General features: G+C 41.8%; 1 protein-coding gene across 1 annotated transcript in view; it reads right to left on the bottom strand.

Moving 5' to 3' along the window:
* The window catches only part of mtmr11 (myotubularin related protein 11), a 51,057-nt gene that overhangs the window by 8,259 nt on the left and 17,119 nt on the right, over window positions 1-25,679 (bottom strand). The window contains exons 3-13 of the mRNA XM_049582915.1: window positions 20,270-20,406; window positions 20,003-20,072; window positions 19,065-19,204; window positions 18,491-18,575; window positions 14,419-14,566; window positions 13,937-14,024; window positions 13,188-13,276; window positions 10,196-10,323; window positions 6,993-7,071; window positions 6,600-6,670; window positions 4,822-4,994 (exon numbers count right to left, since the gene is read on the bottom strand). Of these exons, the coding sequence (XP_049438872.1) occupies window positions 4,822-4,994; window positions 6,600-6,670; window positions 6,993-7,071; window positions 10,196-10,323; window positions 13,188-13,276; window positions 13,937-14,024; window positions 14,419-14,566; window positions 18,491-18,575; window positions 19,065-19,204; window positions 20,003-20,072; window positions 20,270-20,406 (1,208 nt within the window). The remainder of the gene's footprint in view (window positions 1-4,821; window positions 4,995-6,599; window positions 6,671-6,992; window positions 7,072-10,195; window positions 10,324-13,187; window positions 13,277-13,936; window positions 14,025-14,418; window positions 14,567-18,490; window positions 18,576-19,064; window positions 19,205-20,002; window positions 20,073-20,269; window positions 20,407-25,679) is intronic.

Here is a 25,679-nt window from a genome sequence, read left to right as displayed (position 1 = left end):
GTAAGTAAACTTGATTTCTATGGCGTCTTTCAAGGTTACAAGGTGCTTCACAGGCGCATGTAAACAATATCATAAAATAAAACTTTACGTCACGGCCAAACATGCAGGAAAAAAACAGCTGTACAAGATAAATAAAACCATTGGAGTACTAAATTAAAAGAAGTTCTATAAATGCCGTTGTATACATTTTTAAAATGTGGCACTGACTGTTAATAATGTAATGTTAATAATTGGCAAACTTTCTGGGGAAAACCTGGTCTTATTAGGAGAGACGGCATTCATCCCACTTTGGATGGAGCTGCTCTCATTTCTAGGAACCTGGCAAACTTTATTAGTAATTTAAATCCCTGACAACCCAGAGTTGAGACCAGGACTCGGAGACGCAGTCCTAAACGCCTCTCTGAGCTTCTAGTTCAGTTACCCAGCCATAGTTTTAATAGTTTTATACAAACGGTGTCTGTCCCCCGACTGCCTAAATTATCTAAATCTAAAATTAAACAAAGAGGAGTTGTGCATAACAACCTCATAAAAATTAAAACCTCTTCTGTGACAGAAAGACAAAACAGGAGAATTAAATGCGGACTGTTGAATATCAGGTCTCTATCGTCTAAAGCAGTGTTAGTAAACGAATTAATATCAGATAATCATATTGATTTACTCAGTCTCACTGAAACCTGGCTGTGTCAAGATGAATATGTCAGTCTAAATGAGTCCACTCCTCCCAGTCATAATAATACCCACATTCCTCGAGGCAGCGGCCGAGGAGGGGGAGTTGCAGCCATTTTTAACTCTAGCCTGTTAATCAATCCTAAACCTAAACTAGATTATAATTCATTTGAAAGCCTCGTTCTTAGTCTTTTACATCCGACCTGGAAAACCTCGCAGCCACTATTATTTGTTATAGTGTACCGTGCTCCTGGCCCGTATTCTGAATTTTTATCTGAATTCTCAGAGTTTTTATCCAGTTTAGTTCTTAAATCAGATAAAGTTATTATTGTAGGCGATTTTAACATTCATGTCGACGTTGATAATGACTCCTGGCTACCGCTTTATCTCATTATTAGACTCCATTGGCTTCAGTCAGGGTGTACATGAACCCACTCACTGTTTTAACCATACCTCGATCTAGTTCTGACGTATGGAATTGAAATTGATAACCTAAAAGTCTTTCCACAGAATCCCTCGCTATCGGATCATTATCTGATTACTTTTGATTTCTTTTTACTCGATTACACGCCACTCAGCAACAGTTACTATACTAGATGTTTATCAGATAGTGCTGTCGCAAAACTTAAGGAAAAGATTACTTCGTCGTTAAATTCAATACCAATACCTTCAGTAACAGAGGTTTCCCGTGCCGACTTTAACCTCTCCCGAATTGATCATTTTGTTGATAGCACCGTAGGCTCGCTCGAACAACGCTCAACTCTGTAGCTCCTCTTAAAAAGAAGTTAAAAAAACAAAGAAAGTTCGCTCCTTGGTATAACTGTCAAACCCGTAAGTTAAAACAAATATCGCGAAAATTTGAAAGGAATTGGCGATTAACCAAACTGGAAGAATCTCGTTTAATCTGGACAGACAGTCTCAAAACTTATAAGAGGGGCCTCCGCAATGCCAGAGCAAACTATTACTCAGCATTAATAGAAGACAATAAGAACAACCCCAGGTTTCTTTTCAGCACTGTAGCCAGGCTGACTGAGAGTCAAAGCTCTATTGAGCCTCGTATTCCCTTAGCCCTTAGCAGTAATGATTTTATGAGCTTTTTTAATGACAAAATTCTAACTATTAGAGGCAAAATTCATGACCTCTTGCCCTCAGATAGTACCTATCTAACCTCAAACACAGCTGTAAAATCTAATATATATTTAGATTGCTTCTCTCCAATTTCTCTTCAAGAATTGACTGCAGTGATTTCTTCATCCAAATCATCAACGTCTCTTAGACCCCATCCCAACTAGGCTACTTAAGGAGGTCTTTCCTTTAGTTAACACTCATATATTAGATATGATCAATATATCCTTATTAACAGGCTATGTACCACAGTCTTTTAGCTGTAATTAAACCTCTACTAAAAAGCCCACCCTGGATCCAGAGGTGTTAGCCAATTATAGACCAATATCTAATCTTCCTTTATGTCAAAGATCCTTGAGAAAGTAGTCGGCTGTGTGATTTTCTCCAGGATAATAATTTATTTGAGGAATTTCAGTCAGGATTTAGAGTGCATCATAGCACTGAGACAGCTCTAGTTAAAATTACAAATGACCTTCTGATTGCTTCAGACAAAGGACTCGTCTCTGTACTTGTTTTATTAGATCTTAGTGCGGCGTTTGACACAATTGACCATCAAATTCTACTGCAGAGACTGGATCACTTAATTGGCTTAAAAGGTTCAGCACTAAGCTGGTTTAAATCTTATTTATCTGATGCGTTTTCAATTTGTTGGCGTTACAATGAACCATCCTTACGTACTAAAGTTTGTTTTGGAGTTCCGAGTTCTGTGCTCGGACCAATCCTGTTTACTCTATATATGCTTCCTTTAGGTAACATCATTAGAAATCACTCTATAAATTTCCATTGTTATGCGGATGATACTCAGTTGTATTTATCAATGAAGCCAGAAGAAAGCAATCAATTAACTAAACTCCATAATTGCCTTAAAGACATAAAAACTTGGATGAGCACCAATTTCCTGATGTTAAATTCAGACAAAACTGAAGTTATTGTTCTTGGCCCCAAACAACTCAGAGACTCTTTATCTGATGACATAGTTTCTCTAGATGGCATTGCTCTGGCCCCTGCCACTACCGTAAGAAACCTCGAGTAATATTTGATCAAGATTTGTCTTTTAATTCTCATTTAAAGCAAACCTGACGGACTGCATTTTTTCATCTGCGTAATATTTCGAAAATTAGGCCTATCCTGACCCGAAAAGATGCAAAAAAATTGGTCCACGCTTTTGTTACCTCAAGGCTGGATTACTGTAACTCTCTATTATCAGGTAGCTCTAGTAAGTCCTTAAAAACTCTCCAGCTAATTCAGAATGCAGCAGCACGTGTACTAACAGGAACTAAGAAGCGATCATATCTCTCCTGTTTTAGCTTCTCTGCACTGGCTCCTGTAAAATCCAGAATTGAATTTAAAATCCTACTGTTAACTTATAAAGCTCTAAATGGTCAAGCTCCGTCATATCTTAGAGAGCTCATAGTGCCATATTATCCCACCAGAACACTGCGCTCTGAGAAGCATGGGGTTACTCGTGGTCCCTAAAGTCTCCAAAAGTAGATCAGGAGCCAGAGCCTTTAGCTATCAGGCTCCTCTCCTGTGGAATCATCTTCCTGTTACGGTCCGGGAGGCAGACACCGTCTCCACATTTAAGACTAGACTTTCCTCTTTGATAAAGCTTATAGTTAGGGCTGGCTCAGGCTTGCCCTGTACCAGCCCCTAGTTAGGCTGACTTAGGCCTAGTCTGCCGGAGGACCCCCCTATAATACACGGGGCACCTTCTCTTCCTCTCTCTCTCTCTCTCTCTCTCTCTCTCTCTCTCTCTCTCTCTCGTATTCTATTACTGCATCTTGCTAACTCGGCCATTCTGGATGTCACTAACTCGGCTTCTTCTCCGGAGCCTTTGTGCTCCACTGTCTCTCAGATTAACTCATATCACAGCGGTGCCTGGACAGCGTGACGTGTGTGGTTGTGCTGCTGCCGTGGTCCTGCCAGATGCCTCCTGCTGCTGCTGCCATCATTAGTCATTAGTCATACTTCTTCTGTTATTATACACATATGATTATTGTCACACATGTATACTGCCAGGTATTAATACATACTTTCAACATATTGTACCGCAGTAACCAGAACCATAACTATAATATTATTACTTTCATTAATGTTGTTGTAAGCTACTGTCATTACCTGCATCTCTCTCTCTCTCTCTCTCTCTCTCTCTCTCTCTCTCTCTCTCTCTCTCTCTCTCTCTGTGTCATATGGATTACTGTTAATTTATTATGCTGATCTGTTCTGTACGACATCTATTGCACGTCTGTCCGTCCTGGAAGAGGGATCCCTCCTCAGTTGCTCTTCCTGAGGTTTCTACCGTTTTTTTTTCCCGTCAAAGGGGTTTTTTTGGGGAGTTTTTCCTTATCCGCTGTGAGGGTCATAAGGACAGAGGGATGTCGTATGCTGTAAAGCCCTGTGAGGCAAATTGTGATTTGTGATATTGGGCTTTATAAATAAAATTGATTGATTGATTGATTGATTGACTGTTCAAAGGCTGAGCTTGTTCCACAGTGTTGGATCAAAAATAGTAAAAGTACAATCCCCCTTTGTTTTAAGCCTGAACAGTGGAACTTATAAAAACATATGTGAGGGTGTCAGTGCAGAATAAAAGATTAAGAGATCTGGAATGTATAGCACAGACAAACCTTGTAGGGCTTTAAAAGTAATCCCCAGAATCCTACATTAAATTCTAAAAAGCATCGGGAGCCAGTGTAATTAAGTCAGAAGTGGAGAGATAATATCCTCTGTGCCTAGTGTGACGGATACATGTGGGCAGGAAATAAAATAAAGATAGAGGTGGGGACGATTGAATGTAGAAGAGAGGGAAGGTATAAAAGGGGGAAAGTAGAAGGGAGGAGGAGGAGGTTGGACAGAAGAGGGGAGGTGAAGGATGAAGATGAAAGGTAGAAATAGTAGGAAAGGATATTAAACCTCTGTGTTAATCTTTGCCCTTATGTCAAATAGCAATGAATAAAGACATTTGTATTCAATAACTGGCCTTAGTTAAACTTGTGATCGTCAGTGTCGGTGCAGAGCTTGACCTCTCACCTCCTCCTTGTCGTTGTCACGGTGGTAGTTGATGCGGCTGTAGAAGCGGTGGCCGGACACCACCCACTCTTTCTGCACCAGACTCTGGAAGCCGTGCTGGGTGCGACAGTGAGGGTCACACATCACCTGCACCAGGCTGGACACCACGCAGCCCATGTCCCGGTCTTCTGCCTCTGTGACATCAGAGCAGAGGGAGCACATGATTGAAGGTCATCAAACTCTGTTGGTTGCACTGGTTCATGTATTTACCATCTTCCACCAAATGACAATGACTTTGATATGAGCATTTGTTAGCATTTGGCGGGGGGGGGGGGTATTCTTTCTGCATCACTCAAAACACTAGCATCACTGTGATGAGTAACCCTGACATCATTAAAAGGCATACACTTCAACTGTGTAATCAACTCAACCTGTTCACAATTTTAGAGCACCACTTGGGAAACACCCTTTTAATTTACAAACACCATTTCACTCTGCTCTTCTTCCTCCTGAGGCTCATTCAGTTCAACAACAGAGCAGGAGTAATAAACAAAGAAAATATTGATTGGACAGACCTGCAGATTAAAGTGATGATGGTGAATAAAAAGACAAACACCCATCGCCAGACACAACAATAGAAGAGGGAGAGGCGCACTGAGAGACACAGTTTTTACAAGGCTGGTGTCGTGAGTCATTTCTGCGGTGGGATATTTATGGCTGATCCGGCCAAAGACAGATCTGCCACAACAACAAGGAGACTTGATGTATAAACCCCTCGCAGCTAAACAAGCCTTAAAAAGGCCGGCCTGATGTTAGTCACAGCTGCAGAGGGGCAGAGAAAGTCAAACACCAGCAGCAAGTAGTAAACATCCTTCGCTGAAAACAGCCATTGTTTAGGTGTTGAGTGTTAGGCCTGTCTCTCTGGGTGTTTATGAATGCACCACAGGCAGGCTGACCAGATGATAAGAAATCAACAACAGCTTACTGTCTGCAAAATGAGCCAGAAAAAGAAATCTACAGCAAAATAACATCTTTCTAAATCACCCTTCTTTTGTCTTCAGCAATGAAAATATCAGGACTCAGAACGACAATAAGCACATCTATGTCAGCTGGCAATAGATCGAGGAGGTGAAAGCTGAAGACGTTGCGGTCAGGAGCCCCAGCCAGACACTTTGAGGTCACCCTCACTGCATGTTTGGGTTTACCTGGTCTGTCCAGCTGCGTTCCCTGTCACCTGATCCAACTCACTGCCAGGTGGTGATCAGTTGACACCTCTACTCCACAACGAACAACAATCAGCATCTTCCTTTTTCGCAACACTCAGTCACATAGAGGTGACTCTCTTGTTCTGAGGGGGACACTCCAACACATTCAGGCAGGGGCTTGTGAGGGCTTGTCAGTTTGCCAACACCTGCTCGGTGCCGCTCATCTCAGGAGGAAGGAAAATCCAGCTCATCTAGAAGTTTGGTCCAAGAGCCAGTGACATTTACCTCATGTACAAATGCCTCAAGATACATTTATATCTTGAACAATATGTTTTAATTGCATGTCCATGAGTTAGACATCATATTTCTTATATGAAGTCTGCCTCCCCAGTTGCAGCCTGGTGTCACCGTGTCCTTAAAAGCCTGTTGTACGGAGGTCTATTGACAGTGTGCATGTAGGCTCAGTGGAGTGTGCTTGTCGCCGGTATATAGCTACTTCAGGGCAAGCCCTAATGTGGGATTAATGAGAGGGAGGCGCTGTGAATAATGAATGGATTGAATAATATGAGCCGGGGTCTGGGTCACATGACTCACCTTGCAGTGCCACAGTCAGGTGACCGCCGCGGAGCAGGCAGGCTACCTCTGAAGCTTTCCGCAGACAGGCCCTGCAGACGGAGACGCAGGTAGATAATACCAAACAAGATTCATCACATTTCACTTCCAAACACAATAATTACATCACAAATACTTCTAGAAAATAGTGTTATTACGTAGAAACATAATAAGCCATTTAATACATACTGGTGCTTAATTTGTACCCATTTACCTCCACAAACTCTCAAAGTCTTTAAGGATTTTTAAATGCCCCTGATTACTACTCTTGTAATTCCTCGGCCAGTTAACAGTCAAACAGCACAAGTTTACAATAGAAATCCACAGGTGGTATGGATGACATGGATTGCCAGACTGGTAAAACAGTTGTGCTACCTGGTGTAGTCTAGCCAGTGGGTGCTTTCCAGCGTGGATAACCATTTGTCATCAGGCACTGACACAGATGTGGAAATATCTAGAAGTCAAAACAGGAAAAAGAAAGATCATGTTCAGACATTATGTATCACTGCAGATGCATGAAAGCCTTTAAAGGATAAAGGGGATCTCAACAAATCAGCTGACTTGAAGGTCAGAACTGGCACACAACAGCAGACACAACAATGAGATGAGATACAGAGCACGCAGTCTTAAATAAAGATTTTAATCAGGTGCAGCATCAAACATCAAGTCTTGAATATATATGTACAAAGACTACTGTGGTGAAAACGTGTCTCCATACTCTGATGAAGACATGCTATCTGTTGAAACATTAGTTACTGAATATTAACTAAAAAAAAATATAAGCATGTTTCCAGGCCTTAAAGGTATAATATGTAGCATTTCTGCATTAAAATATCCAAAAACAACTCCCAAATGTTTCTAACAATGTTCTAACCCTTGAAAATCTGTCATTTTATCTGTTATTTAATTTATTTGATTGTTCCTCAATGCTCCCTTTTACCTCCACTAGTTGCTCTAACTTCCAGGAAACATGGGAAGGAATTTTGCTCGGTAACAGTAATGCAGCCATTTTTCAGCCACACACCACCATTCTTCCATTTACTGCATGCCATTTTACAACACAGTCATTCAGCAGTGACCTAATTTATTGATATATTTCAATATCGATCCAGCTTGCTACAATGTGCTACCGTGACAAGTAGCCGATGGCAGCCACCACGCTGATGTGAATGGTAACGTTATAAAGTTACAGCAATGTTAAACACACTCGTACAGTTGTTTTAGTGTGGTTGTTTAGATCATGGATAACAGCGCTAGGCTACACCATGATTCAATTCACCACAGCTACAGTAGCTGTACGAGTAGGCAACTCTTCTACTGGTAAGTTAGCAAGTTAACGTTACATTAGCTAATGCAGCTATTTCAATAAAAGGAAATTACATAATGTGAATAAATGTAAATAAACCTAATGTAAATTAAACATTAATACATTTCCACGTCCAGGAACATGATTTCTGCCTGAGCCTTGTCAGATAAACTTGCATCTGCAATGATGGTTGTTTAACAATGAAGACAACAACTCCCATGATCCCACGCTACTTCACAATGTCATAAAAGTCTGTCCTTTGTTGCTACTTTGATTGAAAGACCCCTCAGCTGTTGGGAACAAGCCCCCAGGAACAGTGCCAGGCTTTAAAGCCAATTTAACATAATGGCCAAACGTCGAATTGCAGCATCTGGGTCTGTCACATGATGCCATGAGGCCCAGAAAGACTTTTTCCCATAGACTAATGTTGGTAAAGAGATGTCTGTAAATCAGTGAATACATTTTTTTGAGAGTCACAACCCTGCGAAATGACTCACCCCACTCTCAGGATTTCATCCATTCAATCTGATAACATAACACAACAAGTCTAGAAGAGCTGCATGATTAAATCGTTTTAACCCCAATTAAGTTAGCGGTTAGCGTTTTTCATATTCTGAAATTGAAAAACAGTCAATTAAACACTGTGATTGAGGTTGACTCACATTTACATCTGTATATTTCAATATTTGAAACTGCAGTCTAGTTGTTCCTGACAGAGCAGTATTACTTTTTTCCCAACACTACATATTGAATGTGACCCTAGGTACAAAATCTGCATAATCCTAGAAAGATTTAATGTGAAGTCTATTTTCATTTCCCATTTACTTGCTGTGAAGACTCAAAGCCCGCTGCCAGTAAGCCGACCAAATACATCCGAGAGGCTGATTTTACAGGACAATCCTGTGAGCAGTGAAGCATTCGCCCACAAAGACAAAACACTGAGCTGACAAATGTGTGAACTGTGACAATATGTGTGACCTTTTCACATTGTTTGCATGTAAGAGAGAGTGTGTGTGTGAGTGTGAGACAGGTCAGCGTTTCAGTTTCAGGGCCAGTAGTTGTAGACGACCATGAGTTTTGTCACCTCTGTTAACTCAACCATGGAATGTGCTGTGTGCGCCGACATGACAAATACACACAAAAAAGAGCATCTCACAAAGCTGCTCTGAGCTGTCGCTGTATGTTTCAGACCCAAACATATCTCTCAGAGTTCCTACACGTCCTCCATTTTAAAATTCCATACTTCTCCAAACTCTACTTTCTAGACTTCTTGGTAGATTTTTCAGCCCATATATAACATCTGAGTACAAACAGCTGGATATTTATTATGTAAATAAATCACTTTAAAATCCAACTGTTAACATGTATGTTACATTATGACTATGTATGCTACCATGTTGCCGCCATGTTTCCTTGTGCAAAAAAGACGTTTACTTTTGTGTTATCGACATCACTGTGTGACTCATAAATGTTCAGACAAATCTAATATATTTGGTTACTTCTGATGCTGTGCACAGTATATATGCAATTCGAAGATACCGCTGCATTTTCTTTCAAACTAATTTGGTTGCGATGTCCGGATTTGGAGTGGTTATGAAGGCACTTGGGGCAGAGCTGTGATGTAGAGGCGTAGAGGCAGCTCTGCGTAGGAGTGCTCAGTCGCACGCCATACTTCTCACACTGCATTTGATGACATCAAGCTCACTCAGGCCTGTACTCTCTCACAGAGCGGTAACTTTTTGGCTGTGCTTGCTGCCTGCTCCAAACGGCATGAAAAACACTCCGCTTGTATGATAAATCTAGTTTTAGAAATTTGATCTGATTTTTATATTTTAGAGAACAGTATCAGGGTGAATAGTCTGGAAACAAATATTTTTCCATACTCTCTTTTCTTTTTTCCATACTCATCCAGACCTGAAAATTACTAAAATCAAATTCCACACTTTTCTGTACTTTTCCATTCTGTGCAGGAACCCTGAACTCTACGAAGCAGTGATGTAATTCTACATTTTGAAATGTAAATCAAGTGTGATAAAGCAGAACTTTTGTGTAAAATTTGGAGCCTCAGTCGTGCTTTCAATGACAAATAAGCTTACAATAAATAAGAGACCAAAGTGAATAAATAAATAAGGATTTTTCCGACATGGCGGAGTTTTAAATAACCAGTGAAAGCTTCATTTGTCACTATTCTCTATATGCTTCTGGCTTTTTTTGTCCCATGTGTGAATACATATTTGCTCAGGTGTTGTGTGTGTCCATGTCTTGTCCCCACCTCCCAGACAGAGGGCACGCAGGCGGCTGTGTGCCAGCTGGATATCTGCAGGTGACGGCAGCTCCTCGTCCAGCTCCACCACCACACACAGAGAGGACTGGCAACCAAACAGGATCAACTCCAGGTTTCTACAGAACAGCACATCCTGTGGTTAACACATCGCCACACCTGCAACAAGCTACTTGCAAACAAGTTACCATATAGTCCTTTTATTAGTGTTCCAGTCACATCTTTGTGAACAGTGGATTTCATCTGCAAGCACATCCTTTAAAAATCTATCAGAGCACACTAGAAGTAATTGATTTAAATCTATCTTAAGTTGTAAAAACCCATTAGTGCAAGCTGAGTCTGCTACTCTGACTTAATGCTGTATTATGTTGCTTTTAAACTGCAGTCTCAAGCTTCTTTAACAGCTTGCAGTGTCTCGGCAGTGACTGCTGTTTCAGAGAAGACTATTTTGGCACCTTGGTTTCCTGTGTTCAGATATTTATCAGCACAACACTGCATCCTCTCTACAGGATGATTAAAATAAACTGACTGCTAATTGAAGTGCCAAAAGTGGTTCAGTTGCAGAGAGGAGTGTGACTGTCTCGTTCTCACACAGTATCAAAGAATAGACTTCTTCAAACAGCTGGTGAGGTGAACAACGTGCAATTAAACATGTAATATGCAACTTGTGTAATATGTAACTTCAATATCCTGAGATCTTAACTGATCTAATAAACTGCACACAGACAACTCCACTGTCCTGTGAATGAAAACTGTTTCCTGCAGCAGCTTTGAGGCGTAACGTCAACCCTGTTATTAGTTTACTGTAACCCATGCTTTGCTTTGCCCTGTAATGGTCACGACTACAGCTATATCATTGTAAAACACATTCACATGTTAAAGGGATAGTTTGGATTTTTTGAAGTTTGTAGGATCTACTTATCTATAGTCAGGGTATTACACACAGTAGATGTTGGACCCTATGAACCCAGACTAGAGAAGCAGACAGGAGTACTGCCACAGAAGCTCAGTGGCAAAATATATTTTGGTCAAAAACAGACTCCGTTGGCAAAACAGCTGTTTTACTTCACAGAACACACACTGTGCTGGTCTACCACCGCCTTAATCAGTTAGTTTGTTTGTGTGACTTTGGTGAATCTGAACTAACCCTTTAATTTAAACACCAAAGTCACAGAATAACACAAAGCAACAGATCGAGGCAGAGGAAGACCAGCAACTACCTCGCTCTGCAAGATAAAATTACTACTTTTGTCACAGGTGTCTGACGGCTTTAAAGAAAACCTAGATACTGGTTTCAGTTCCCCCTCATAAAGGGCTGTCTGACGGCAAAGTAAAGCATTGAGAATATTCTAAATGTAGCATACACTTAAACTGAAACTGATTTGTTAAGGTGGTGAAAATACACTGCTCAAAAAATGCAAGTAACACTTAATGGTCACAGTAAAACACCAAGTCAGTTAAACTTCAGGGACATCAATGTGTCCATTTAGGAAGCACAAGTGATTGTGAATCAGTTTCAGCTGCTTTGGTGCAAATCAAAGTGACACCAGGTGCAACAGAGAGGCAAAAGCAAGACAACCTCCAAAAAGGAAATGGTTTTAGATGTGGTGGCCACAGACAGTTGCTCTCTCCTTCTCCTTCCTGACTGATTCTTCTCTAGTTTTGTGTTCTACTAGTGTCCTTGTCACTACTGGTAGCATGAGGCTGTACCTGCAGCCCAGTCAGGTTGCACAGGTAGTCCAGCTCCTCCAGGATGACACATCAATACGTGCGGTTGCAAGAAGGTTTGCTGTGTCTCCCAGTACAGTCTCAAGAGCATGGAGGAGGTACCAGGAGACCGGCCGTTACACAAGGAGAGCTGGACAGGACTGTAGAAGGGCATCAACCCAGCAGCAGGACCAGTATCTGCTCCTTTGTGTGAGGAGGAACAGGAAGAGCATATACCTTATACCTTATATATACCTTTACTTTGCCGTCAGACAGCCCTTTATGAAGGGGAACTAAAACCAGTATCTAGGTTTACCTTAAAGCCACCAGACCCCTGTGACAAAAGAAGTCATTTTACCTTGCGGAGCCAGAGCCCTACAAAATGACCTCCAGCAGGCTACTGGTGTGCATGTTTCTGACCACACTGTCAGAAACAGACTCCATGAGGGTGGCATGAGGGCCAGATGTCCTCTAGTGGGACCTGTGCTCACAGCCCAGCACAGTGCAGCTCGCAAGAGAACACCAGAATTGGCAGGTCCATCACTGGCGCCCCGTTCTCTTCACAGATGAGAGCAGGTTCACACTGAGAACGTGACAGGCGTGAAGGAGTCTGGAGACGCCGTGGTGAACGTTATGCTGCCTGTAACATCATCCAGCATGACCGGTTTGGCAGTGAGTAAGTGATGGTCTGGGGAGGCATATCATTGGAGGGTCACACAGACCTCCATGTCATAGCCTGCCGTTAGGTACCGGGCTGAAATCCTCAGAGCGACTGTCAGACCTTACTGGTGCAGTGGGCCCTAGATTCCTCCTAGTGCAGTGGGCCCTGGGTTCCTCCTAGTGCAGTGGGCCCTGGGTTCCTCCTGGTGCAGTGGGCCGTTACTTTGATTTTTCGTGTGATTTTGAATCCAGCCCTCAGTGGGTTGATGATCTTGGTGTCCATTGACTGCTGTTACGTCATTTTATTCTCAACAAATTATACAATGCACATCAGTAAAGAGTTTCAACTTGAATAATTCATTCATACAGGTCTGACGTATGATTTAGGTGTTCCCTTAATTTTCTTGAGCAGTTTATGTTTTGCCACTGCCCCCATCCACAGCAATATACTACTACACCACTACTGTGTCAACTGCCATCTTTTGTCGATAATAACACTGACTGGTAAAATACCTCATACAACCCCACCTCAAAAAAATCTAAACTATCCCTTTAATACTTACGCTGACAGGCACACATACACTGAAATGTCAAACCAACACACACACACACACACCTGATGTCATCTTTCTCATGGTAGATGTTGTTTTGGAAACTGGCCATTCGCAGTAGATCACTGCCTCGGGGGTGTCGCCAACACCAGCGCTGCAACACAAAACATCATTTCCCCCTCTTTAATGACACGTTCCACATTGTGTAAAATTCTAAAAGGCGCTCACTGCATCTGTGTTCATCTTGTAATTTGTCTCACAGGAATGACAATAAGAAGGGAAACCATATCTGAAAGATGACTGCGCTGGAAATATTGTTCTAGTACAAGACATAATACACACTTGGGAGGGACAAATGCTAATCTCAAGTTCCTACGTTATCGCATCTTCGTCTTAAAGCATGAAAATATGAAGTCAGACTTGTACGAGACTACGAATGTTTGGCATGACTGAGTTTTTAAACACAAACGCAGGGCTGCAGAGTTGGTTCTAAACTGTAAAATGTGTTTTAATCTCTTAGATAATCACGCATAGTACTCCCTAAAGCACCTTTAATATGTTCTGTGAGCAGCCCTACCAAATGACATCACAGGTTTGTGTCTTAGTTTCTTGATTTAAGTTCCAAATATAGGAATTACACATACTGTCTGAAGTCCATAACGATTAGAATAATAAATAGAATCTGTAGAAATACGGATAAAATAAAGATATATGTTTTTATGTATAGAAATACATACATATGAATTAATGAACCAATCTTAAATAAGTGGTGGTAGGTTAAATCAAAATCTTTCTCAATAATGAGTGCACTCACAGGGATGCGTCCTTCATTGAAGTGGGCGAAACTTTTCTTCAGCTCAGTGTCTAAAACCTTCTGTGGAACCACGATGGACCTCGGCAGGCTGACAGAAAACACAGAGCATGTAATGATTTATTGACAGAGAGAAGATGAGATTTTCATGTATTCAAAACGCCAACAGCTTTGACCTCTGAGAGCATCTACTGAATAAACGGAGTGCTCTTCTTTGTGTGTTTTATAGGAGTCTAGCCTTGGCTTTGCTTGACACTCAGTTTCTTTCAGCAGTGCTTCTCAAATGTTCTCTTGTCAGGGACTTGCAGGCAGATGTATTCACACATTCCTGAGGAAAGTGTTGCTGGTAGCTTTAGTTTGGCACTGCACTTCATGTTTCTCTACTGATTAAGAGATAACGTGAGGAGATGGATATCTGGGAAAACTGACAGTATACAACATTTAGACTTCGATTAAGAGACGCTCTTCTTGAGGTGTGAATTTACCTGGTGGACATCTCGAAGCGGTCATTGACTGAGCTGACTCTCCAGCCCGTGGCCCCACACCTCTCCAGCTCATGCTCCCAGTCTGAGGCACACTCATACCAGTTCATGTGGGTGTTTCGGCGACGGTTGCTTAGAAACTGCTTCATTTCTGGAGGAAGAAAGTGTGATGAGTGCAAATTTTGTTTTGGTGCTTATGACACTTTTGGAAACAAGACTGGGTATGATGATATTGTGACTTTTTAATTATATTGTATATAATCACTACATATCAATTTTTGGGGAAAAAGGCTTTCAACTCTTTTCTAAAGAAAGGGATCAGGGTGGCAATTCAGCAAAACATAACAGTGACAGCCAAAATACATGCCGTAGCATGTCTGCAGCAGAGCATATCCATTATCATCAACTGAGGCTGCTACAGTGACCATAGAAGCTGCACTCGCACTGCTCCTCTATTTTTACATAGCTGGTCTGTTTTTTCTCCTCCACAGGAAGCTTTACAACCCTTGAACTGGTGAAATCTACAAAGAACTGTGTAAAAAGAAAAGCAAGTAAAATCAGTTTTAAATGAATAAAACAAATAGCTCATTGTACCGGAGGCGAAGCCACGCAGTAGAGCAACCTGGTGGGTGTTCTCACATTTCACATCAAAATAAATCAATAACATTAATGCATCCTTTCATTAAAACGATCCAAGTAAATAATGCAGTACCTGCTAATGTAGCCTACACTTTTCAAATCCTGCATAACCAACTGTATTATCACTTAGTAAAACTCACTACACACACAGTGAAGCTGGCAGCAAGCACACATTGCAAAGACAATTTGTATAGCAGCAGGTATGAAACACAGCCTCGCCCCACCTCCATGATGCACTGCGCTCATGCCCCATGCATTTCAGCCATGAGTCCAGGTGGGTATAAAACTACTACAGAGGACTGATCAGAGAGTGACTAATAATGCATTAGTCTTGTGTATTATGAGTAGAACTGATTAATTGTTGAAGACATTTTTGCTTTCAGGTTTCTCCGTTTTGCTAGTTTTATATCCTTGTTATCTGAATAAATGTGGGTTTTGGACAGTTGGTTGGACGAAAGCAATTTAAAGATGCCACCTTGGACTTACTTGTGACGGGCATTGTTCCCCATTTTAATTACATTTTACAGACCAAACAACTGATTGATTTATTGACTAAATAATCTTTACCACGAATTGCCGGCAAGCTGCGAGCGTTTAGACACACAGAGCCGGATTGGCGAGTTGATCTGAGGTGCCCAATTTTCCGCCTCGTAGGGTAGTCATATTGGCGAACCCTTTTAGTTTAAACAGACCGAGGCGGCCTTCCGCAACGGGAGGGGCTGTTGATGACTTGTAGGAGGAACTGTTGATGACGCCGCACATGCGACCCACTGGCGGTAGATAAACAGAAAACAGCTGATAGCAGGAATTGGCAAGCAGCTAGTCACAAGAGGGAAACGCAAACCTGATAGACACTGTAAAGATGAGCAGCTGGGGAGACAAGGAATTGTGCGCCCTCCTTGTCCTCGCAAATGAAGAGACCATTAACCGTCAGATGACAGGGATGGTGAAAGACGGGCCGACTTATGAAAGAATCGCCGAAGGACTGACCAGCCGTGGCTTCCCTCCCACGTCACTGTTTACGTCACACGCTGAGCTACACGTTTTCTTACTTGCTCACACCCCCCATTGCCCCGAAAAAGGCGCATTCTGTATGAACAAAAGTAGGTAGGCGGCATTTTGCTGCACTCCCCGATTTTGTTTGTATACTGCCAATGCTGAAAGAAGACTGATATTATGAATATTAAATATATTATGCACTACTTCCTGCCAATAGATGCTCCTAAATCCTACACACTGGACCTTTAAAGTGATGTCGTCGAGCAGTGACCACGCACCAGACACACTTGACCCCTGGGGCAGAGTTGAACTGTAGGTCATCTAGTGACTTGTCTCAGAGGGGGGGGCTTGCATTATTTATCCAACAGCTGACAGTCATCCACAGCCTGGTCAGCCTGGCGTAGCTCCAACATAGCATAATGTATTGTACAGACGGGCTCATATTACTCTATATGGTCGAGTTGAAGAGTCAGTGGGTTGAGCGAGTTTTTGTTGAGCGAGTGAGATGTGCAGTGTGTCCTGTTCACTGAGCTGAGTTGGATTCCCTCTATCTGATAGCAGACTATTACATTTAATTATGGTTGTTTAATGTATCATAAATTAAGCTTTTCAATCACTGTCAGAATCAGCCCATGAAAATTTTATTGAGCCTCGCCTTCAAACCACTCAGAGGTTTCCTCACATCTGGGCATGGTTTCAAGGACAGTATTTTCATTGCGTCATCTTAGACGAGAATGTTTCTAATTTTGCCAACGCGAGAGGATGTGAGCTTTATATATCATTATGGTCTGCACAGAAACCATTATGTTTCCTGTGTAATATTTCCTCCAGTCTTCAGAGCTGTAACATCATGTTCTCATGGTACAGCAGAAAGTGGAAATAGGCAGAAACTAAAACAGATGAAACAGAGTTGGAGTCGTGTTTAAATGACAGTGATTTTTGGGTACATTGTGTCCCTGGAGCGAGAGCGGGTGAAGACGAAAGTGAGAAGAGACTTGATGGAGACACATCAGGAGGAAACTTTAAAGGATTTAGAAAGCAAGTACAGCATGTGACTAACACATTCATGCTGCCTCTCTGATTCATGTGGGCATTCACTTCTCACTTTCACTGAGCTGTTACTTCTATGAATATTCATTACAGAGGAAAAAGATTAATGACAGACACATTTACCAGTAAATACCTCAGATCACTGCATCTCAATCATTTTCATGTCATTAACATCCAAACAGATACACAAGAAGTACAATAGTGCCTGAAACATTAATTAATGTCCCACCTATCTTGAGAATATACCAAGATAATTTGGATTAGGTTTAAATTATACAACTCTCTACATTTAAAGCTGGGGTAAGCAGTTTCATTTTGGTGTCACTGGGCAAAAAAATCCACAATAAACTTTGAGCATATTGTAAATCAGGTGGTTTGAGGGAACATGAGACTTCTGCAGTCTGTTTTCAGACTTTAGAAAATCTAGATCCTGACAGGAGACTTGGCAATTCCCAGTCATTTCAGAGAGAGGTCGACTCTAATTGCTGCTCTGCAAATACAGGTGTGCATGCACATCTTTTCTATGAAAGCCTGATTCAATGGTGGAGAGTCCTGCAGAGAAATTTGCTATTCCAACAATGGCAACCACTGTCTACACTGCAAAGCAATGCCCCCCCAAAAGGAGGCCAGACTTACCAAAAAGTCTGATAATAAACGAAACAATACGTTAATATCTGCGAAGTGTTTCAGAGATGGAAAGATGTTGCTAATAGTTTAGCCCTCTGCTAACTGGAGTAAAAGGCTCACGTCTGCGGCTTTAAGTGCACATTTATGTAGCCAACGTTAGCTAGATCCTCGAATCACAGTGTGTCCTCCGCCTCACTCCCTGTCATATTAGCAAGCTTTCTGTTGCTGCTGTTACACAGGTTAGAGCTGGTGCTGCTGCAGGCCTCCAGCCCACTGTGGGGGGGTTTGCACTGGCTGAATTTGAGATGCTACAGCCGCCAACCAAAGCTCCGTCTCCAGAGCTGCTGCCTGCTTTCCTCCTCGACAAGCAGTCCACAGCAGCAAGGAGCGAGGCGGACTGAGCTAATTCTAGTCTGATAAACAAATAGAGAGCAGGGCAAGGAGGGGCTGAGCGAGTGAGCTGTGTGTAACTGAACAATGAAATAAGACTAAATAAATCTATGTATGTGAAACCCTGGGTTACTGTGTGAGTGTGGGTGGATTTTCAAATTTTGCCTTTTTGTTTGCCTTTCCAGATATCTGCCAACTTAAGCAGGACATCATGAAAAATTAAGCTACGTGACATTATTCTCTTTGTTTGTGAGGACCCAACACAGTTGTGGGGAGAAAGGCAGACTGACAGACTGATGAGGTTTTGTATCAGTGCCAGGGAGGGACTGCATGGCTGTATACATGAGGATGCATACATTAATCCACTCACCTACACTCCCAAGGGCAGCATTCTGGAAAGATAAAACTGACCCCGGTTTGGGAGGCTGGTAGGTCTTGGCGATGGTGTAGGTTATCTGAGGAGGGAAACCACAGTGAGCCCATCAGCATGACAAAGGTCGTCAGCTTTCAACATCAATGCCCTGCAGAGACAGATCATTGGTGTATGGTACAGATCAACTTCTCGATGCACGAGTCTTTAGGCTCTGAAAGGACTGGTGAACAGCATGACAGTAACCAGAGCTTTGAATCTGAGCCAGTATGCAGACACACACCCCAAAAGATGCAGTCACATGCAAATATTTAGCAACCCAAGTGCACAAATCTGCAGGAGAAGAATTTGGAAATTGCTTATAAAGAGGCGTAACACTGAAATATTCACATCGGGATCAGAAAAATTACTTAAAATGTAGAACAGCATTAAATAACAAAAAACAAATCCAGAAAAGTGTTTTTAGAGGCTATAAAAATGAGCAGTTGTCTGCATATTTCTGTTTTTTGTGTAAGACATAGTCATGCTAAAAATTAGATCACCAAATTATTAAAACCAAGACATGCACACACACCTCTATGACTTGTGCGTCAGGAGTGAGGCGGTCAAACAGGAAGCAGATGACTCGCAGGTCCCTGCAGTAGAGCACAAGCTCCTCTGGAGTGAACTTCAGCGAGGAGTTTGGCGTCACCAGCTTGGTCCTGTTGGGGCCCACTGCAACACAGGAGGGGAAAAGGGACCTGATTAAACATTAAACCGACAAATGGGTCAAGAGCCAAAGAACCCTCGGGTAGAGGTTACAGTGTGTAGGTTATACCTGTAGTAAAGTATGCTTCTCTAACTTTACAAGGATGCCCAAAACATGCACATTAAACATACAGTATTTGCTATTTTAAGTTGTTATTTTGCATGATTACATTTTAGCTGTTATCTCAGGAAAGTGTTTTTATTGCTGCAATTTAAACATCTTGTTTGGACTATTATGCCACTTTATAATCCTTAAGATTTGAATGCAATCAAACACCATTTCTGATGCCGTTTATGGTCAGCATTTTTATGCAATAAAAACACCTCTTTATATAGTGGTTTTAATTTGTAATGCGTAGTAATATATTGTGCTGTGTGCAGCATGAAATCAGATTGTTGTTACAATTTAAAAAATACAAAAACAGAAAACAAAGAGTTGGTCTTTTGTTATATTTCTGACAAATTATCTGCTCAGCGTGTGTTTGCTGTTGTATTAAACCTCACTTGCTGTTACCATAGTAACCACAGCTATCGCCAAATCAATCAGGGCTGAAATCTTAAGGATTACAACTGTAAGCCCTTATGGATTCACACTGTTAGCAGTAGCATTACCGGCAGCATCACAGCAAAAGGCATGATGTACAGTATACTAGTCTGTGAGTGTCACATAAGAGTAACAGCAGTCAATAAATCTCCAGTCATTGCATTCATTAAAATATCTCTTAGTGATGGGGAGTGACAATGCGGCCATGAGGTTTTACTTACCGACCACAACCTTCTCTATGGAAGCCAAAGCCACGTCATGATCTCCTAAAAGCACTGGATCTGCATTGTCCTGCATCATCAATGTGATTTAAAGAAAAAAAAAACCAATATGTAACAAAAAACCCACAGTTTTTGCATGGCATTAAATGTTCCTAATAAATTTCATAATGTCATCCTTTAAAGAGACAATTCCATCATTATTATTAAATCATAATAGAAAATAAGTGCAGGTATTTTTAATCAGTGCAGCAGTTGAGAGTGACTCACGTCAGGTTTGGGACTGTCCTGAGGCACAAAGGCCACTCTGAAGTGGGTACAGAAAAGGGTCCCAGACACCCAACCTCTTCCTTCCCTGGCGGTCAGCTTCTTCCTCACCATGACAGCTCTCTGAAGTACACACTCGCCTGGTGGGGACAAGAGTTGGATGTAGCGCAGAGGTTACAGGATGCAGCTCGTGGGTAATGTGTCTGTCAAGGGTTTTCAGATTTGTACGAAATTGCATAACTGAGGGTGTATAAAGGGTGGGGGGCGGAGGGGAGGGGAGGGGGGCTCAAGTGAGGATACATAACAGGAAGAGAACAGACAAAGAAACAGCAGCGTGGAAGTTCACTGTGTAAGCTACTGGGAGTGGGCGTAACAAACACCTTCAAACAAAAAGGTCAAGTTGTTGCTTACTGTCCTCAGGCGGCAGTGGATGGGCAGAGAGGAGCAGAAAGAATAACAAAAACGCCATCTTACTGGTGACTGTAACAATTCTGAATACATTACACCAGTCTGGTTTGCTGGTAAATACATTTAAATTTGTATATGAGTCAAAGATCTATCAAAGTATTTGTTTATCTAATGTACAGCTGGATATCAAAACTCTTAAATGGTTACAGGTAGTTGGTATAAATATAAAATGAATGATTCAAAAGCTGTGTGTTATGAGACATAACTCAGTGGATAATTCATGAGAGATGTGATAATTTTAAATAACAGCTGTTAACTACAGTTTAAGCAAAGACCCATGAGAGTCCAGCAAATAGTGTGTTCATCTAGTCAGGTGTAGAAAGGTTCACGATGTCATCTGCAGAAGCTACTTGAAATGAAAGCTTTAATCTCTGCTTTTGGATTTTCAGAAATATCAATACAGAAAACTGAGCTCTAACAGCAGATTAAATATTTGACTGGGGGTGTAACAATACACGTATTGAACCATTCAGTACAAGGCTTTTAGTTCAGTGCGCAATAAAATCCAAGCGATTTCTTGATCTAATGCCATTACATTTGGAAAAAACATATACAGCTTAAACAGCGTTTAATATAATGTTCCAGTGCTGCTGCAGCCCACATGATGTAACAGACAACATGCTGTCTGCCCCTCCCACCCCCAAACCAAAACATTCTACTCCACTGAGACACACTGAGACACACTGAGAGGCAGCTATGCTAAGCTAGCTCGTTGCAAGGTGGTTATTAACACCATAATCAGACCAGAAATAGAAGATTCTCCATTAACATACAGGTTTGGCGTTTGGAGCCACTTTGGTTGCGCTGTGAATTATGAGGATGATGACTAGAGACGACTTCACCCCAGTGTGTCTGTGACTGGAACTAGATGAACGCTAAGGTTAACCCCACAGCATTCAGGCAGCCATTCATAACTGATTCAAACACAGCAAAGGAAATCACTGTGGTTAACATTTACTGCTCCAGATATGAGACTCTACTCTGTAGTAGAAAGTGCAGGCTTTACGAACATGCTTAAAGGAGAACACCACCTATATCCAGAATTCCAGTGTGTTATTTCCATGTCTAAGGAAAGTTTAATCAATACTTGTGAACATGAGCTGCTCTTTCTCAAAGCCAGACAACACAGAAGCAAATCTTTAACAGGTATTAAGTTTGCGCCATACCCAATGACTGGGAGCCTGATTTTGTGGACCCACAGAAAGTGTTCGCGTATACTTTAAACATTCCCCTGGATGCTCTCTCATTTTTCCCATTTCATTGTCTATGGAGCGGCTCCAGCCTTTATACCCTATGACATCACACATTTGAGCTGTAGCACTCTAGTTTTGGATTTGGGGGAGAATTGTTAATCTTGACTATTATTTTTGTACCTTCTGAGACCATAGGAGTAAAATATATGAATTTTGAAGATGGGTGACCTTCCCCTTTAATGCAATGGAGCCCCTTTACAATATTCCTTCATGAGCCAGCCAGAGTGTAATTCCTGCTTTATACAAAACAACCAAAAGCACAAATTATGGTGTTAGTTTTTATACATTTACAAATGAATTAAAAAAGAAAAAACAAAGGCATTTTTCTTTCATTTCAGAAACAGAACTGATTCTTTTGTTTGTGACTGCTTAGTCTGAGTGGGTGATCAGCCTCTCATTGGGCGGAACGAGCTACCCGCTGAAAGTCCCGCCCTACCACCTCCGGCTGCAGTTTTCAACACGTCCTTTACTAACTTTTGCGGTGTTTGATCTTGCGGGGATGTAGCCATTTTTCTGCCATGGTTTGCATCCTGTAGGCGATACTTTTGTGGGCGTGTTACACCAAAACCTGTTTCCCCCCGGCAATATTTTTGCAAGCGCACCGTTGCTGTGGCACCGCCAAGAACGACTGTGATTGGTTGAAAGAAATACAAACAGCCGGGGCGTTTTTTTCTCCAATCTTGAAGTGAGAGTCGGCCCAGCCAGACCTTTCTTTTCTTGAGAAAGGTCTGGAGAGCGAGACTAGTGACTACTATACTATATGTAATATTTTTTAAGGAACTGATTTTGTTTCATATGCTGCTAGGAAGAAGATGAGTCACTCAACAATCAGGTATAGTGCCACAATTGTCCAAAGTACAAAAAAAATCATACTTTATGATGTTAGTCTTAATAAATTATGCATTTAAAATTCAAGGATATTTCTACTCTGTTTTTCTGTATTGAAAATGTACCAAACCATGACATCCCTGTGTCATATCGTACCAAACCATAAAATTTGCACAACTTTAGTTGAGACTGAGATGAATCCTCATCATTCCTCAGCGGAGAGCAAGGTTAAAGAAGCATCTGAAATTCCAGGACAAAAGCTTCCGAAAACAAACTTTTCACTCAGAACAATCTCGTACACACAAACACAGATGTGCATGAACACTCTCAAAGGGGGAAAAAAAAGAAAACAGTTTCTGCAAAACACACACACACACACACACACACACACACACACACAGCGGTGAGACAGCACATTTTTAACAGTCTCCCGCAGGAATACAAAAGCCTTTGCCAGCTAGACTGTGGGTTTCCATGGCAACAGAGTTGAGGATAAAGCAGACGCGGTGAAAATGGCCTTTTTGTCCACGACAAGAGGAGTGTTTGCCCAGACACATATGGCAAGGCAAATGTTTTCATATTCGCTCACAAGACCATGAAAAAGACGGGGAAAGACTCCTGGTTCCTCGAAACTGAAAAAACACTCTGAGGAAACACAAAATTCCTTCACTGCACATGTGGAAGGAACTCGCTCGGCCCTTAAACTGAAAATGACAGTGGAGCTGTTGGCCTGAGAGTCGCAGCTACTTAGTCCTCTTAGCTTTAAGAATGTTTTGGGGGATACAAAAGCACAAACAGGAAGGAGCCATTTTTACACATGAAACACTTGTTTATACTGTGAGAGAAGGAGGAAGACGAGCCTTTGCTTCCAACACCATAATTTGCTGATTGCACAAGAGGAGTTTAAATCTTAGGGCGTGCTCTATGATTATGCTTATGCCCTTCAGCCTCCAAAACCACGCATTAAAGCCCTAGGCTGGACTTATCAATTAAACCCGACCACACATGATCTAGCGAGAGAGATTTAAGATGCTTAGTATCAGCGGACACAAGTGAACCCTTGTTGTCTTTCAAGAGGACAATCTGTGGCTTTCTGTGCCTTGTTTTAATGTCTCCCCAGGGCGCAACAGAGCCGAGTACATTCCTGTACTGCCTGAAGAATCGAGAGCTGAGGGAGAAAGAAGAGGAAGACAGGGAGCAGAGGCTTCAGGGCCTGTTTACACTCTTTGGTGAGACTTAGGAGGTTAGTGCTAGCAGGTGGTTCAGCCCAGAATGAGTCAGCTGTACAAGTGAAGGTGTTTTACGAGACAGTTGTCCTTTAATCAAATAAAATCTTTATGTGCTTCCTGGAGAGCTACAGAGTGTAACCATGTCTGCTGTACTAACACAGTACAAGTGTGCTTTCACGTTGATTAAAGCCAGACCATCCACTATTTTAAGATAATAAATTAGGTTATTTCACACCATCAGTCTGTGTCCTGTCTGCAACCCTGTGTGTATATGCCACTGATGTTTGGGATATTCTGGGATATTTGTTTGGCACACGCCTTTTGCCGTGGGTGTGGCCCGTAGTTAGCTGGATCACAGCTATTACGAACAATAAAACAGTAGCAGCAACAATGGCAGGCAGTAAGACACATTAGAACAACTGTCATACAACAGACAAAACTCACTGACCACAACTGTTTGATTTCAGATTCCCTGTGTTTGCTGTGATTCTTTAGTGCCAGTTGCAGCTCTACAGATGGCAGTGACATCAACTTAGGATCAGAAGGGCGAAACTAACAAGAGACGCTGTGTCGAGGAAAATAAAGCTGCATTACATAGTTTTATTACACTGAAACCCAGCAGTTAGTGGTATTTCTTATCTTTATTTGAAAAGTATAGCTTCAAATGAAACCACAACTTGAGGCCTCCTTGCTGTCGAGTAGAGGAAATGAGTTCAATTCAAATTAGGTCTGAGTGTTTAAAAAATTAAGATACTAGTACCAATACCAGTACCCTTAATGGGACACCAATTCCAATGACTTAATTCAATACGGATGTGAGTGGAGCTGCGTGAAGTAAAGCCATACTTATGAACGTTTTGGTGGCATCTTAGGATTTTGAGACACCAACTCTATCAAATATGCCGCACTTCACTGTAGGGGTTGTAGCTGCTGCTGCAGGAGTGTGAGCTCCGCACTGGGGACAGCAGAAGAGTTAGCTGCACGCCATTCTCGGAACCCATCGGCTGTATTCGGCGTCTGACTTCCGGCAGACTGGGGGCAGACCCCCGATTTTTTGGCATTCCAGTTGGATTTGGGCGGAGGAGGCGAATTTCCGTTTCTGACTTCCGTTTACATATAAGTAAATATGCTGAACCACTGCGATGGATTCAGAGTTTGCAGTGACGCCAATTATGTTCCGCCTCGTTAATTCACCGCACGGACCGTTTAACCTGGCAACAACTGCAGCTGTTTCAAACATGATTGATCAATATCACTCGGAAACCAGGGCTCTTCCGCTCTTCTTCCGGAGGCAAGATCTCCGGGGTTTGCCTACAGACTCTACATTCACTGAATGTAGAGTCTGTATATAGAGACTAGCTGCACGCAAACACAGTGACAGGGCTAACTGCTAGCATCACACAGCCATGTTACTATACTAGTGTTGCAAATGATATACATGTTGACGGTTATCATACCGTGTACATTTGCTTATCTATGATACTGAAAAGGAAACTGGATGGAGAACCTTCCCTTCATTTTAGTTGTTCCCAAGCGGGAGACTTTTTACACGTACTTCCATCGACAAAAGTTTCAATTATAGTAATAAAACATTTATTCAATCAAAAATAATGCTTCTGTTGTCATTCCTTTAAG

Source organism: Epinephelus fuscoguttatus, linkage group LG8, assembly GCF_011397635.1.
Source record: "Epinephelus fuscoguttatus linkage group LG8, E.fuscoguttatus.final_Chr_v1".
NCBI classification, from domain to species: Eukaryota; Metazoa; Chordata; class Actinopteri; order Perciformes; family Serranidae; genus Epinephelus; species Epinephelus fuscoguttatus.
The sequence above is the reverse complement of the archived record's forward strand: the minus strand, read 5'-3'. Positions and strand labels throughout refer to the sequence as shown.